At 39.7% G+C, this 14,199-nt stretch overlaps 1 protein-coding gene across 3 annotated transcripts in view; it reads left to right on the forward strand.

The window, feature by feature from the left end:
• The window catches only part of BACH1 (BTB domain and CNC homolog 1), a 42,847-nt gene extending 29,973 nt beyond the window's left edge, over window positions 1-12,874 (forward strand). For all 3 annotated transcript variants that reach the window (XM_026515396.4, XM_048214993.2, XM_048214994.2), the window contains one exon: window positions 9,105-12,874. In XM_026515396.4, the coding sequence (XP_026371181.2) occupies window positions 9,105-9,563 (459 nt within the window). In that variant the 3' untranslated portion in view covers window positions 9,564-12,874. The remainder of the gene's footprint in view (window positions 1-9,104) is intronic.
• The last annotated feature ends 1,325 nt before the right edge of the window (window positions 12,875-14,199 follow it).

The following is a 14,199-nucleotide window of genomic DNA, read 5'->3' on the forward strand; positions in this document are numbered from 1 at the left end:
CAGGAACCCGGAGAATCTTCTCTGTCAGCCCGTCTCTCTGCACCTGCTCTGTGTGCCACTCAGTGCACACGGGGAGAGTGGCTGCAGCCTGGCTCCTGAATAGTTTCGCTCTCCTCCAGGGTCTAGTTCGGATGGAGACTACACTTTCAGTTCTAAATTCCCAAGGAGGTGAGCATTTAATTGGCTTATTTCGGCTCTTGTCCTCTTCTGGGACAAGAGAGCAGGACAAATAGCAACAACGTGGCTGCCGAGAGCCCAGCTCTGGGCAAGCCGAGCAGATAGCCTGCCAGTGATCTGCTCACCCAGCTGTGCACCAGTCTGAGCTCAGCCCAGTTTCATTCCTCTACCCAGTATCACCAGGGAAGACATGCTAGCTTTTTTTTTTTTTTTTTTTTTTTAAGCTGAGTGACTTGCCTTGTGTTTTAGCTCCTTGAACTCTGCTCCGTCCTTCATACTGCTCGCAGTTCTAGTGATTTATGCGGGCTCACTGCAGTTGCAAAGGGTCAGGGGCACTTGTAAAGTTCATTCTTGCCACAGATGTCTCTCTCAGGTGAAAGTAAGCAGAGAAAGCTATTTATTAGCTTATAGGAATAAGAAAGCTGGCCCTTTTCCTAGAAGTAAAAGAATTTGAGCCTTAAGGTATTTTATTATGTTAAGAAGTTTACTTGGAATTTAGACCCTGGTTATTGGGTGGTGTTATGGGTCTTGTTGTCTTTTGTAAAGAGAGAAGGACCAACAGTAGTTACAGCCACACTTCTATCACAAGTTTGTATTTAGTAGTATGGGGAGTTGAGAATATGGAGGACTGTGACAGATTTGTTTTCGTTCTTTTTTTTTTTTTTTTTTCCAATTGAGATGACACTCTTTGGAAACATGGCCAGTAGACAAGCAGTATTTCCCAATATTTACAGTCTGGGTGGTATTTTAGCAAACCTATTTAAGGGAAATTACTTGTTTCATAACTAAACAGCTGAGCTAATATAGCCAATAATTGATTAGGTTAACATAAATAAATGCACAGTAAATATTGCCTTGGTAATATTTACAGTAAATATTCAGATGAAGGGTCCTATATTTTAGTAAGCTTTAGTCTTTGGCTATTGGCTATAAACTTTTTTGTAGTTTGTTCTAAGAGTAATAGCATAATAGACTGATGGATCAACATATGAAAAAAAGTGTTTTGATTACAGTAAGAATAGTAATTCTAAAATGTCCTCAAGGTGGGTCCATAGAACAATGATCATGTATAAAAAACACTTCGGTAGTCTGAATGTGCTGGGAAAGCTAAAGGGTGATGTTAGTTCGAATTCAATAAATTAATGAGTTGTATTTCTCAACAAGAAGTCCTGCCAGAATCTAACCAGAACCTTTGAAGAAAAAGAAAGACATGTTTTTATTTGGTGGATAAATTGACGGTAAATACTTCTAACATATGTTTAAAATTTGATAGCATATTAGAGGTTAGGCATTGATTTGGCATTGCATTTACTATAATGATTTTAAATATGTATAATCTATAAACCAATAACATGGCTTTTTTTTTTTTTTAACCAATAAACAAAGTTCAAGAATCATTCAACTTCTGTTTTGTGTTTGGCTTATAAAGCTCTTATCTTTATAGGATTCTTTACAAGGTCCATGTTTCTTTTTTTTCGGAACATTAATTCAGAAAATAGGAAATATTATATTTCTATATCATTTGGACTCAAGGAAAGGTAACCCTGAAATGAAAGGAACTTAGCTTTTAAAGAAAAAAATTACCGAAGTGTATTTCTCTTAGATAGAATCAAATATTGATTGAAATCAACTTATAAGTGATCAGAAATCAGAATCTTCACAAAAGCCCTTGAATTCCGACATCGTTTTGTTTCATTGCCGCTGTCTGTTGTGATCGTATAGGAGTACAGAGACCTCATCTGTCCTTAGAGTTTGCATCTTGTGGGGAAGATTGCATTATTTTATTAAAAATAAACCTGTTCTAGTACTGGTTAATAATAAACCACATGCTACTGGCTGCTCTACCCACATGCACACTGCCATCTCCAAACACACCCACTGGGCCCTTCTGGAATTTGCCCATTGCCATTCTGTGATACCTTTGAGCAGCACACCTTGAAATGTGGTCTGTGGACCATTGGCATCAGAGTTATCTGGGGATGTCCTTTCAAAAATGCACTTTCCTAAAAAAATAATCAATAGAAGAATAAAATGCCCGTTCTTTAGTCCCACCCCAGAGCTGTGGGAGGGGCCCAGAAGCATGCATTTTATCAATGATTCCAGGGAGAATCTTTATGCACATTAAAATTTGAGAGACTATTGCACTGGAACACAGAGTTCAGATGGAGGCTGTGGAGTCAAACAGCTGGAAATTCTGCCTGGCTATTTGGTAGCTTTGTGGCCTGGGGAAATTATTTTACCTCTAGTACCCGCATTCCCTCATTGGTGATATGGGTATAAGGATAGCATCTCCCTCAGGACTAGTGCAAAGATCACATGCCATCAGGGATGGGAAGCTTTTTGTATTGCTCAGTACATGTTCAGGGCTCAATCTTATAGTTGCATTTTGAAATAAAAGTAGTTCTCTCATCTTTGAGCATCTGCCAAGCATTTTAGATGTTGTGCTGGGTACCCGGAAATCAAAGATAAATGAGAGATAGTCCTTGCCAATAAAATGCTTATATTCTCACAGGGAGCCAGGTATATGTGTTCTCATGTTTTCTTGAGATTTGTCTTCCTCCCTTGCATTCTGAAAATTTCAGGCTTTCAGAAAAGTGAAGTGGGGGCGCCTGGGTGGCTCAGTTGTTAAGTGTCTGCCTTCAGCTCAGGGCGTGATCCCAGGGTCCTGGGATCGAGCCCCACATCAGGCTCCCTGCTCTGCTGGAAGCCTGCTTCTTCCTCTCCCACTCCCCCTGCTTGTGTTCCCTCTCTCGCTGGCTGACTCTCTCTCTGTCAAATAAATAAAATCTTTAGAAAAAATAAAAACAAGGGAAAGTGAAATGGATAATATAATAAACAACCTTATGTCAATTCAACAATTACTCACATTTTGTCACATTTTCTTCTCTGTTGGTCTTTCTGGGCAGATGTGTCCTGCTCTGGTTGGTTGGTCTGTCTGTCTTTGTCTCTCTCCCTGTCAGTCCATTTTGGTCTCTTTCTAACCACAGTTGGTTGATCTTGGTCTCACTGTCTTTTCTCTTGGTCTCTATTGCTCTTCTTTTATTTTCTGAATCATTTAAAAGCTACCACATTATGACATTTCACCCCTAAATGCTAACACATGTATCTCCTAAAAAACAGACATTCTGACATATCTTTACCAATATTTTTATCACACCTGTGAAAATTAATAAATCCTCAATATTATATGTATTCCCTATTCACATTTACCCTCATTGTTCCCCAAATATATGTCATAGATACACTTTTTTTCTCCCCAAACTAGGGTCCAATTGTTATGCCTTTTTAGTCTCTCAATCTAGAGCCCCCCACCGCCTTTTTAAAATCACAATAACTTTTTGAGGAGTCCAGGCCAGATTTCCCTAAAATGTCCCACTTCTAATAATTGTCTGATTGTTTCCCCTTGGTTTTAACTCATTCTTCCATTTCACATAAGCTGCGAAAGTTTAAGTTGTCAAATTGAAATGAAAGGTGAATTGGTGTTGTGTCCTTTCTGTTGTATTGATTGGCATGGTGGGGCACGTGCTGTCAGGGTGTCCTAAATGAGTAGATGGGAATTGATAGATCATTTTCCAGATTATCTTTTTTGCCTCTGTTAATTGTTCAGTGATCTGTGGAGTGTTACTTAGGCCCTTTAGGAACATCCTGTTCTCCACTACTCCTACATTTTTTGTTTTCTAGTGTATGTTGGTGGCCTTTACCATGGATGTTGAAAAATAGTGACTTTTCTAATTCTGTCATTTATTCCACTTATACTCATGCTTAATTGACATTCCTCTTTTATTTTTATTAATTTTTTTAAAAGATTTTTATTTATTTGAGAGACAGAGAGCACAGAGGGAGAGTGAGAGGGAGAAGCAGACTTCCTGCTCAGCAGAGAGCCCGAAGTGGGGCTCGATCCCAGGACCCTGAGATCATGACCGGAGCCGAAGGTAGACGCTTAACCCACTGAGCCACCCAGGCACGGTGTTTGATGTTGATATTTTTTCAAACTTGGCCAGAAAGAGCCCCTCAAGCCAGCTGCTGTGTCCTTTTGACATGACCCCATTAGTGATTCTGTGCCACCTGGAGTAACATGTCACAAGCTCATCTTGGACCTCCTGTGTCCCAAGATTTGGAATCATTTCTTTCTCCAAAATTCCCTGATTTCTTTTAGCAGGTATTAAACTTAAGAAAGCATATTTATTGCTGGAGTGGTGTTGAGCTGGGACGTGTGTGTGTTCGTGTGTAAAATCATGAGTACATTCAGTATTTACGTCATGCTTTGATAAAGTTAAAAGTATAATAGAAATCACAAGTTCATGTAGATATTGTCAATAAAAATTTCTCAGTATAGAGCTTTTGTCTTTGCTTCTATGTTTGTGTTTTATCTCTTTCCATTACAGGGAAAATTTTGGCTCCCAGTTATATTAATATATTTTCTGTTTGCTTTATGCAAACATATATTTATAATATACTGACTACATATATATAAGTATAAAACAAACAGTAAATATGTTGTTAAAGTAATAGTAAATATAATTATATGTATTAGTATAAAGCAAATAGTAAATATATCATAACTATATTGTAGTTATAATAATTATGATTATATGTTAAAAATATATAATTATATATTATATATAATAGTCACAAAATTACAGCATCAATATTCCTATTAACAATAAGCAGATGGAGTAAAAGTTAAGATTTGTTTGCCCTTTTTTGTCCTCCAATATATTCCATAGTATTGAAGTTTAAAAGTTATTTGAAGTAATTTTTGTCTATGCTAGCAATCTGATATACAATGAAATTAATTTGTCTCTGTATTTATTACTGTGATTTACTCTTCACTGTTTTTGTGTAATTTTTGAATATATAAAACATTGATATGATTCAGAAGTTAAAACTATGTTTAAGAAAAGCTATACTCAGAAGTCTTGATCCCATCCTCTCCCTATACCCTATTCAGAGCTATTTCCTATGGGTAACTTTTTATTAGTCTCTAAATTTTTTCCTTGTGTTTCTTTTCTAAAAATGGGTTAGCATTTTATGTTTATTCTTAGTACCCTTCCTGCTACATAAACATTCTATATATACATTTCTGTATTTCACTCTTTTCACTTAAGAAGTGATTTCTGGGAGGGAGGGAGAAGTGATTTCCAGGAAATATTTTCCTTAGTTCAAAAAGGTTGTCATTTTTTTTTAAAAGAATTTATTTATTTATTTATTTAGAGTGTGATGGGTAGGGGGCAAGAAGGAGAGGGAGAGCGAGAATCTCAAGCAGACTCTGTACTGAGCTCAGAGCCCACCGTGGGGCTCAATTCCATGACCCTGAGATTATGAGCTGAGCTGAGGTCAAGAGTCGGACACCCAACTGACCAAGCCCCCCCAGGCGCCCCAATGTTGTCATTCCTTTTACAGCTCCATCTGTTCAACTGTGACTGTACCACAGTAGCCATACCAGTTTCTTATTGGTGGATGCTTGGGACACTGCAGTGAATAACCTTGTACATTTTTTTGTGTATGTTTAAGGAGATGTGTCTTTCGGATGGATTCCTAGAAGTGGGATTGTTGGATCAAGGGTAAATACACATGTAATATTGTTAGATTTGAGTAAATTCTGCTCAGTAGAGGTTGTAGCAGTTTCCTTCCCACCAGCTGCATCTGTGTATCTGTCTGCCCACAGCCTCAGCAAGGAGTTTGTTGTCAGCTTTGGGATTTCTTTCCAGTCTGATAGTGAGAATTGGTATCTCACGGTGGCTTTTATTTTTGTTTCTCTTATGAGTGAAACTGAGCATTTGTATTTATACTTTTAAGGGCCACTTGTATATTTCTCCTGTCTATTTAGAGGTTTTACCTCATAAGGAATCATTAATCACCATTTCCTAGTAGCGAGTACTATTTAGCTTAAAAAATTGTCACTGTCAGCTAGCCCTTTTGGTGCCAAATTCTTTCATTCCTTATCTTTATTGGATGGGTTATATTTAAAATATATATTTTAGAGTTCCTATGTTTGAGTGAATATTGCATACTAACTGTTGAAAATGTGGATTTGGATGTAAATTTGTTGTCATAAAAAATGCAGAATGGCACCAGAACGCCAGTTTTCTTGTTCTTATAGATCTGTGGTTAAAGCCACAGAACCTCAAACTTGTGCTTTATACGATTATATTATAGGAAAATTAAAATATATTGTAGAAATAGGTAAAAAAATTAAAATCTATAGAAGTAGGTAAAAGATTAAAATATATGGTAGAAAATATATTGTAGATGCTGGTGGTATGTTTGGGAGGTATCTTTAATAAGATACCACGAAGCGATTAAGTTGAATTACTTTTATTTAATGAGTATTACCGAAGTAAATTTGTGTTTTAAAATCAGAGTGAAATGGAAAAATCAGGTAACTGCCTGGAAACTTACCTGTGTAGGAGTTCGAGTGCAGAGGAAAAGCTGGGAGCACTTAATTTATAGAACTAATCATGGTTGAGTTCCAGAGTTGTGCCTGTTGGTTTTAGTTGTAAAGAAGCAAGCCATCCTGCCTAGGACACAAAGAGGGTAGTCATATCACCCTTTATTTAGTGGGATAGGAGTAGGGAGAATATTTAAGGTCATATTGGTGTTTCTCTAAAGACACAGAAGTTATAAAATATTTGTCATCTTCGTAGTATCTGTAGGTTAAGTAGCAGTTCTGATTTCCGGGAGAAAGCTCGGAACATTCATTATTTTGCTTAGCCATGTTTAATTTAAAAGACCATTCAGCAGTTAACTTTTCATCTGTTGGGGGCGTCTGGGTGGCTCAGTCAATTAAGCGTCTGCCTTCGTTCGGCTCAGGTCATGATCCTGGGGATCCTGGGATCAAGCCCCACATCAGGCTCCCTGCTCCGTGGGGAGTCTGCTGCTCCCTCTCTCTCTGCCTGACACTCCCCCTGCTTGTACTCCCTCTCTGTCAAATAAATAAAAGCTTAAAAAACACAAAAAACAAAAACCATTTCATCTGTTTCTGTGTAGAACAGAGACTCGTCCAACTTTGATAGAGGAGTCCATGGCTGAGTATTGTGACTTAGGAAAAATACGTATTTTCTTCTGGAAGCTTTGTTTCCATCCTCATTTAGATTGGCTTCTGGGAGGCCATGAAAAGAAGTGGGCACTGATCACATTAAATGTGTTCCTTCTTGGGCAGGTAGAGGTAGGCCCTGTTCTTGCCTTCTAGGTACCTGTGGACTCATTTTGTCAGAAGCCTACAACTGACAAACTTTCTGTAACCAAAAATACACTGTTGAACATTGATTTTGGTTTTATTTATTCATTTATATATAAAAATTATATATAAAAATTATATATATTCTTGACCTATACCCATCTTTTCAAAATAGAACAATTGTATAAAAATCTGAACAAATTGGAGACTACTTGACAATATAAAATTTAGTACTTTGGGGCACCAGATGACTCATTTGGTTAAGCATCTGACTTCGGCTCAGGTTGTGATCTCAGGGTCTTGGGATCCAGCCCCGTGTCAGGCTCTCTGCTCAGCGGGGAGTTGCCTTGTCTCTCTCCCTCTGCCTCTGCTTGTGCTCTCTCTCTAATAAATAAATAAAATAAATTAAAAAAAAATATAGTAGTTTATATTCACTGCACATTTTCCCAAAATATTAGATGGCCTTGAAATATTTAAAAACTATCACTAAATTGGATTCACGTGTAATTTTTTTAGAAAAACTTTTACATAAAACAGTAGCAGCACTTTTGTATAAAGTAAATTTCTTTTTACCCTTTTAGCTATTTTTGTTCCAGAATAGAATCTATTTAAAGGATGGTCGTTGTGGATTATCACTCTGAAATAAACCATCTAAATGTTAGCTTGCAACCTCTGCCCCCAGAGCCTGCCAGCAAGCAGAAAGCCAAGAGAGTTGTCATGAATTGCACAGGAGAAACCTTCGACCTTCTATCAACATTTATTTACTCTTAATTTATAAATAGCTTGATTATTTGGTTTCCTAGCTCATACTAGGTAAGAAGCAATGCCGTGGTAGAATAGGAAGGATGAGGTGGGACACTGATGGAAAGAGATGTAGCAGCAGCCCGTGATGGTGGACAGGAAGGCAGGAGCCAGGAAAACTTTTGAAAACATTCTGTGGTCGACTTTCCTGTAGGGATAAAAAAAAAATTGAATAGTAATAATAACAGCACCAAAAATAATAATTAAGAAACAAAATTCCTCCCCAAATTCTTCACACTTTAGTAACTCACTCACTAGCTTTCTGACTCTGGGCATGTTAAACTCCGAGTCCCATCTTTGAAATGGGTTCGTTAGTACTTATATCAGCAGAGTCATTGCATGAATGGCATCGTTGAGACTGCATATCTGAAAGCGTGTAGCACAATAGCTGGCATGAAGTAAATGCTCAACAACTGTGAGTCATTCTTAGAGCCCCGCAACAGTTTGAGTTGCCGTAGTTACGGTGGGCGCACTTGTGCTTTCTGTGGTTGTGTTCCATCTCACGTGTCAGCTCGACGCTTGTTTACAATCTGCATAAACTATTTTGATCAGAAAACTCATGTGGAGTGACGTCGGGCTATGTCCTTCTTTCTCCCATTTTGTGCATAATTTGATATTTTGATGTGTTTTATTTAGAAAAGTGAGGATGTTTGACAGTGGGGCACTGCCCCCAGACCCTGCTAGAGGGATTATGTGTGCGTCCGCATCGTCTTCCTAAAATTGGAACAGTTCTGAATCCCGAGCTCCATCTCGGCCTCAGAGTTTTGGATGAGGGGCCAGGAGCCTCTGAGGTACTTAATAGATTTTTGAACTGAGTTGAAAGTAAAAATTCCATGTGATCTCACTTAATGAGAAGACAACGGTAGATAGGATTGTTTGGTTACCTTAGAAAGTTGGTCGAGCCGCTAATAACCACGAGTGTTTGTATTCTCTTCCCACCTGGCAGCAAAATGAAAAGGAGAGCTTGCTGAAGGAGCGGGATCACATTTTGTCAACTCTGGGTGAGACGAAGCAGAACCTCACGGGGCTGTGCCAGCAAGTCTGTAAAGAAGCGGCTCTGAGTCACGAGCAGATCCAGATACTCGCCAAGTACTCGGCGTCAGACTGCCCGCTCTCGTTTCTGGTTTCTGAAAAAGAGAGGAGTACTCCTGACGGTGAACGTGCTTTACCGTCCCTTTTGAGTTTACCTGAGGGGCCCGCAGCGGGGCCGCCCGCCTGCGAGCCAAGCCCGCGCCTCTGCAGCGCGCAGAGCGGCGGGTCGGGGGGCTGTGCGCCCGGCCAGGAGGCCCGGCCCGCTGCCAGCGCTGCGCCCGAGCTCGCGGGGCCCGGGGAGCCATGCCGCCCGGGGGCGGGCATCTCGGATTTCTGCCAGCAGATGACCGACAAATGTACTACTGATGAGTAAACCTGCATTCGCGTCCTTCCCACCGCTCAGTTTCACTGCATTTCCGAATTCTATAAAGCATAGTATAGCTTCTGTCTCTTAACGATATTGTTTTTTGCCCCTGGTAGTTTGCTGTTAAGGGAATTCCTCTGCAGTCAGTCCTGATCTTTCCTTGATTTCCACGAGATGCAGAAATTACATGCCTCCTGGATCCCGAAAAACCACCCGTGAAAATGCAGTGAGGCTTTAAAAGCTCATGTTTTAAAGAAGAATCACGGAGTCATGTCTTCCCAGTATGCAAAATAGATTTGAGAATGAAAACAGTGTATCAAACAGCAGCCTAACAGCCTGAAGCGTCTGCAGAGTTCCTACTGAGCAAGGAGCCCGCCGAAGTTCCGCAATCTGACCTTCCTGCGCTCCGCTGGTTTAGGAGAAAATGCCTCCCCGTAATGCTGATAGAGCTCAGTTCTGCCTTGAAGTCAACTAATGGGGAAAAACTTGTGTCGAATCGCAGTGTGAGAAGGACGTGGTCTTGCCTGAATCCTGGAGCTTTGCTCTTCTCCCACCAACAGCAGGATTGGTTGGCCTGCGCTGCGACTCCTAAGCTCCGGGGGGAGTAGGGGGTAGACAGCCGCGCGGTTGGCCTCAGGCGCGGGCCCCTGCTCCTCCGCGGTGTCAACTTAAGACATTCTGGCTGTGCAAACAGTAGATAAGTGTCGTTTTCCCTCCTTCCTTTTTTCTCTGCAGTCTCTGCCACATCTGGGTCCATCATGATCTGTTTCCTGACATTCTTGTCCTTTTTGGAAGAAACAGGACTTGGGATACAGTGGCGTGAGGGGACGCGTTGGCAGCTTTGTTGTAGGGATTACCAAAATCCCAGTCTGTTGGCCTTCCCCCCACAGGTCACCCCTGCAAGAGACCAGACATCTTTGCACCACGGGGAGAGAAGACTGCTTACAGTTATCAGGAGTGGCAGTTCATTTTTCATCCTATTTTTGAAGTCCTGTGGTTTACTAGTAAAAAGCGTTATTGCAGATAAAAATGTACCTACAAACAGCCGTCCAGGTTTGTGAAATAGGATGAGACTCAATCTTGTTCCATTGTGGGTTCGAATTTGGAAACCAGATGTAATCTTTCTCTCTTCCCCGAATCTGGTGTACAAGCGCACACCGATCATTTTGACGTGGGCATTTGGTAATCGGTCTTTGTTTTCAGTCCTGTTTTAAAATAAAGCTTTTATAATCTCAGCGCCTACCCCATAACATTTTGCAGTGGTTCGTAGCCATTCTGAAGTTACAGGCTTGTTGGAGAGTCAAACCTATAGATTATGAACCTTCTCAACAGTTTTTTCTAAAAATTGCCTATATTCACATTGGCAGAAACATTTGCAGAGCCTAAAGGGTACACAGGAATAATTTATTGTGTTGGATTGGAAAGTACTGAGTTTCACCAAGATCAGGTATCTGAGAGACTTTTATCGCTTGCATCGAGTCTAGTGAAGGACCTGGGTAGCTAGGAGACAAGCGTCCATCCTGCGGGAGTGAGTCTGAAGCGAGTAGACCTTTGCCCTGACAGCATATGGGGACCAGACAATATTTCAGAGTAATTTTGTCAAATGTTACCCTTTTCAGTGGGGAGGCGGGTGGTTGGGGGAGATATTGCTAGTATATTTTAAGTGGTTGTATGTTATCTCTGTTATTGACTTAGTTGTAAGAGAAAACTAGTTGGGCTTGCTTATTTTCTAGAGGCTTTTATAAGTATCCTTAAGAACTTGTCAGGGAGAGTAATCCTATGATAATGCATCCCATACTACGAAAGAGTGGTGTGTATATACCCTATCTCTATACTATCCCCGTGTAGCTATTTCTTTGATACTTGTAATTTTAAATTTTAACTTCAAAATATAAAATAATATAAAAACTTTTCTGGTTTACAACATGTAAAATCTTAGACAAACCAATGGAATCCTTGATCTCCTACCTCACTGTACACTCAGCTGTTGTTGTCATGTCCGTGTGTGTGTGCAAATGTCACATAACCTTTTGCTTTAATTGCTCCTGTAAATAACTGCTTTGAAAGGTTAATATTTTATGATACAACCTAGTTGTCTCCAGAATTTAAATATGATTTTTAAGATACTTGGTTTAAATTTCTCTCTACATATAAACAGTTTAGCATTAAGGGTTTATTTTAATGATATTCTGATTATTGGCCAAGTGTAATATTTTGTAAAATATAGCATTACCTTTAATAGCCAGCATGTAATACAAGTAACTACACTACCTCATACCTACATGATTTTCAAATCGTAATACAGAGGGACAGAGAGAGAAAAGATTTTATCTTTGTTTTTCGGCCATAAGGTGGGGAAATTTTCTATATATTGCATAGCATTACACATTTATGCCTATTTTAACATTAACTTCTAAAGAAGTTTTTTCTAAGAAAGTTTGTTTTGATTTTTTTTTTTTAAGGCTGCCGAAGAGGACAAATGACAGGATTATGTATATACAGTGTATATCTTTTCCTTCATGCAGAATTTTGGAAAGGTTGTTTTCAGTTTGTATAGGGCATATTTACGTAATCATTGTTCCTTATTCTATTAATTGGCCTTCTCAGTGCTTGATGATTTTTGAAAGACACTTATGTCTAACTCAGTAAAGTAACATTACCTTAAAATTGCTTTCATTGTTTGAATGCTACAACTATAGCCAATAATCTGTTGTGAAATTGTTACTTCCAGAACAAATATGTTTATAAATTAAATCTTGGTTCTCCATCTGTAAATTTAATAACATAATTTACTATAGCTTAATGCTTAACCAATTTTAAATAAGGAGTTAAATGACGATACAGGTTGCATGTGGACATTTAGCCACATTAACAACTTGGGGAAAAAAATCGAACAAATGGCAATGCTATAATGAATTCTCAGGTGAACTTTTTTCAGTTTTGAAACATCTATTTTGAATCTGTAAATATTTTAAGTGTTTTATTAGGCATGTGATAAACTATTCTTTGAAATCTATTGGGCAGTTAGAAAATTTAAAGCCATAATGGTAAAAGTTGGCATACTGATGGTGAAATAAACAGAAATTATAACATCTATTGATTTTTTTGTATCTTTCATAATATAATTTTCTAATAATGCAATAAAACCACTAAATTTATATATCCATGTCCTGTTAAGATCATGATTCGTTAAAAGGCAACTTTCATAGTATTTAATTTACATTCTTTCTCATGTGCTTATCCAAATGTAGCAAAACCATAAATGTTAGATATTGGTGATAAATTGACAGATAAATAAAATGATCTAAAATTGCCTCTAATTGAATAGAGTTGTACGTTCCATTTCAATTTTCTCACCTTTCATGTGAATTTACTGATTTTAGGCTTTTGATCAAAATCAGTATGACTTATGGAATTTGTATGAGAGAATGTTTCATTGTTTATTATGTCTGAAAAAAAATATTTCCAGCACTCAGATGGTTAAGGAGCACAGATTTTAGCCTGACTACTGATTTACTTAATCTCTGTGTTCTGTTAGAGATGTAGGGCTTTTTTAAGGGGGTGTTAGGGCTTTTAAGGAGGTATTATATTAGTCTTTAATTTTGTTTGTTTGTTTATTTATTTAGTAAGTAAGCAAGCCTCATGCCCAGCATGGATCCCAGTGCAGTTCTTGAACTCATGACTCGGAGCTCGAGACCTGAGCTGAGACCAAGAGTCAGATGCTTAACCAACCGAAGCACCCAGGTGCCCCATCCTCTTAATTTTTAAAGATTTATCTGCTGAGTCACCTCTACTAGGTTCCATTCAACTTCTAATCAGGCCTTGTAATCAAGCTTTGAGCAGCTGCTCAGAGCTATTGGCAGTCCAGAGCATGGTCTGGACCATTTGAGAAATAAAAAGATGGTAGGTGAAGTCCACGTTGCTGATGGAGGCCGGGCTGTAGTGCACAGCTCTGTAGCTGCTTTGCCCAGTGAATTTGCTAAAAGCAAACTCTGGATTTAGGCAGACTTGCAATGTTGAGGCCTGAGAAAGCTGCCTCTAAGGGATGGTTTCTCCTTTATGTGGACTCCAGCTGTGCAGCGCCAACTGTGGACAAGCCACTTGCACCCGACACTGATCCCTCCACCATTCCCTCCTTGGGCCCGAACACAGAGTGGCATTTGGGGCAGTGGGTGTAGTGCTGGTGACTGCCACTACTGGCTAAGAGCTAGAACCTTGCCAGCCCTCTCTGGTGCATTGGAATCCAGCTGCCTCAAAACAGCTGGAAAGCAGCACATATTCTTCCCAGGTTTGCCTAAAAGCCTCGTGAAGGGTACTTTCCCCCAGGAAACTGCGGCAGTGGTGCCTGGAGGTTGCCCGCTGGGCTGAGGGCCTGCTGTGGGTGTTAGGGCCTCCACAGGCCTGCTGCTTGCAACTTCATTTACTTGATGCCACGTTGCACGCACTTGCTAAGGCTTCTTGCAGTCCACCAAAGGGGGCCTTCTCGGGGTTATTCCTGCCAGTTGAATTTAAGTTCACAGGTAGTAGAGTTTAGATAATGGCATCGACAGACCGGCGGGGGGGGGGGGGGGGGGTGGTACAAGGGATCTCTCCATCTCTTCCCGTATCTCAGAAACCACTGAGTGTGGTTTGGGCACGCTACGTA

This window comes from Ursus arctos, unplaced genomic scaffold (genome assembly GCF_023065955.2).
Source record: "Ursus arctos isolate Adak ecotype North America unplaced genomic scaffold, UrsArc2.0 scaffold_4, whole genome shotgun sequence".
Taxonomy (NCBI): Eukaryota; Metazoa; Chordata; class Mammalia; order Carnivora; family Ursidae; genus Ursus; species Ursus arctos.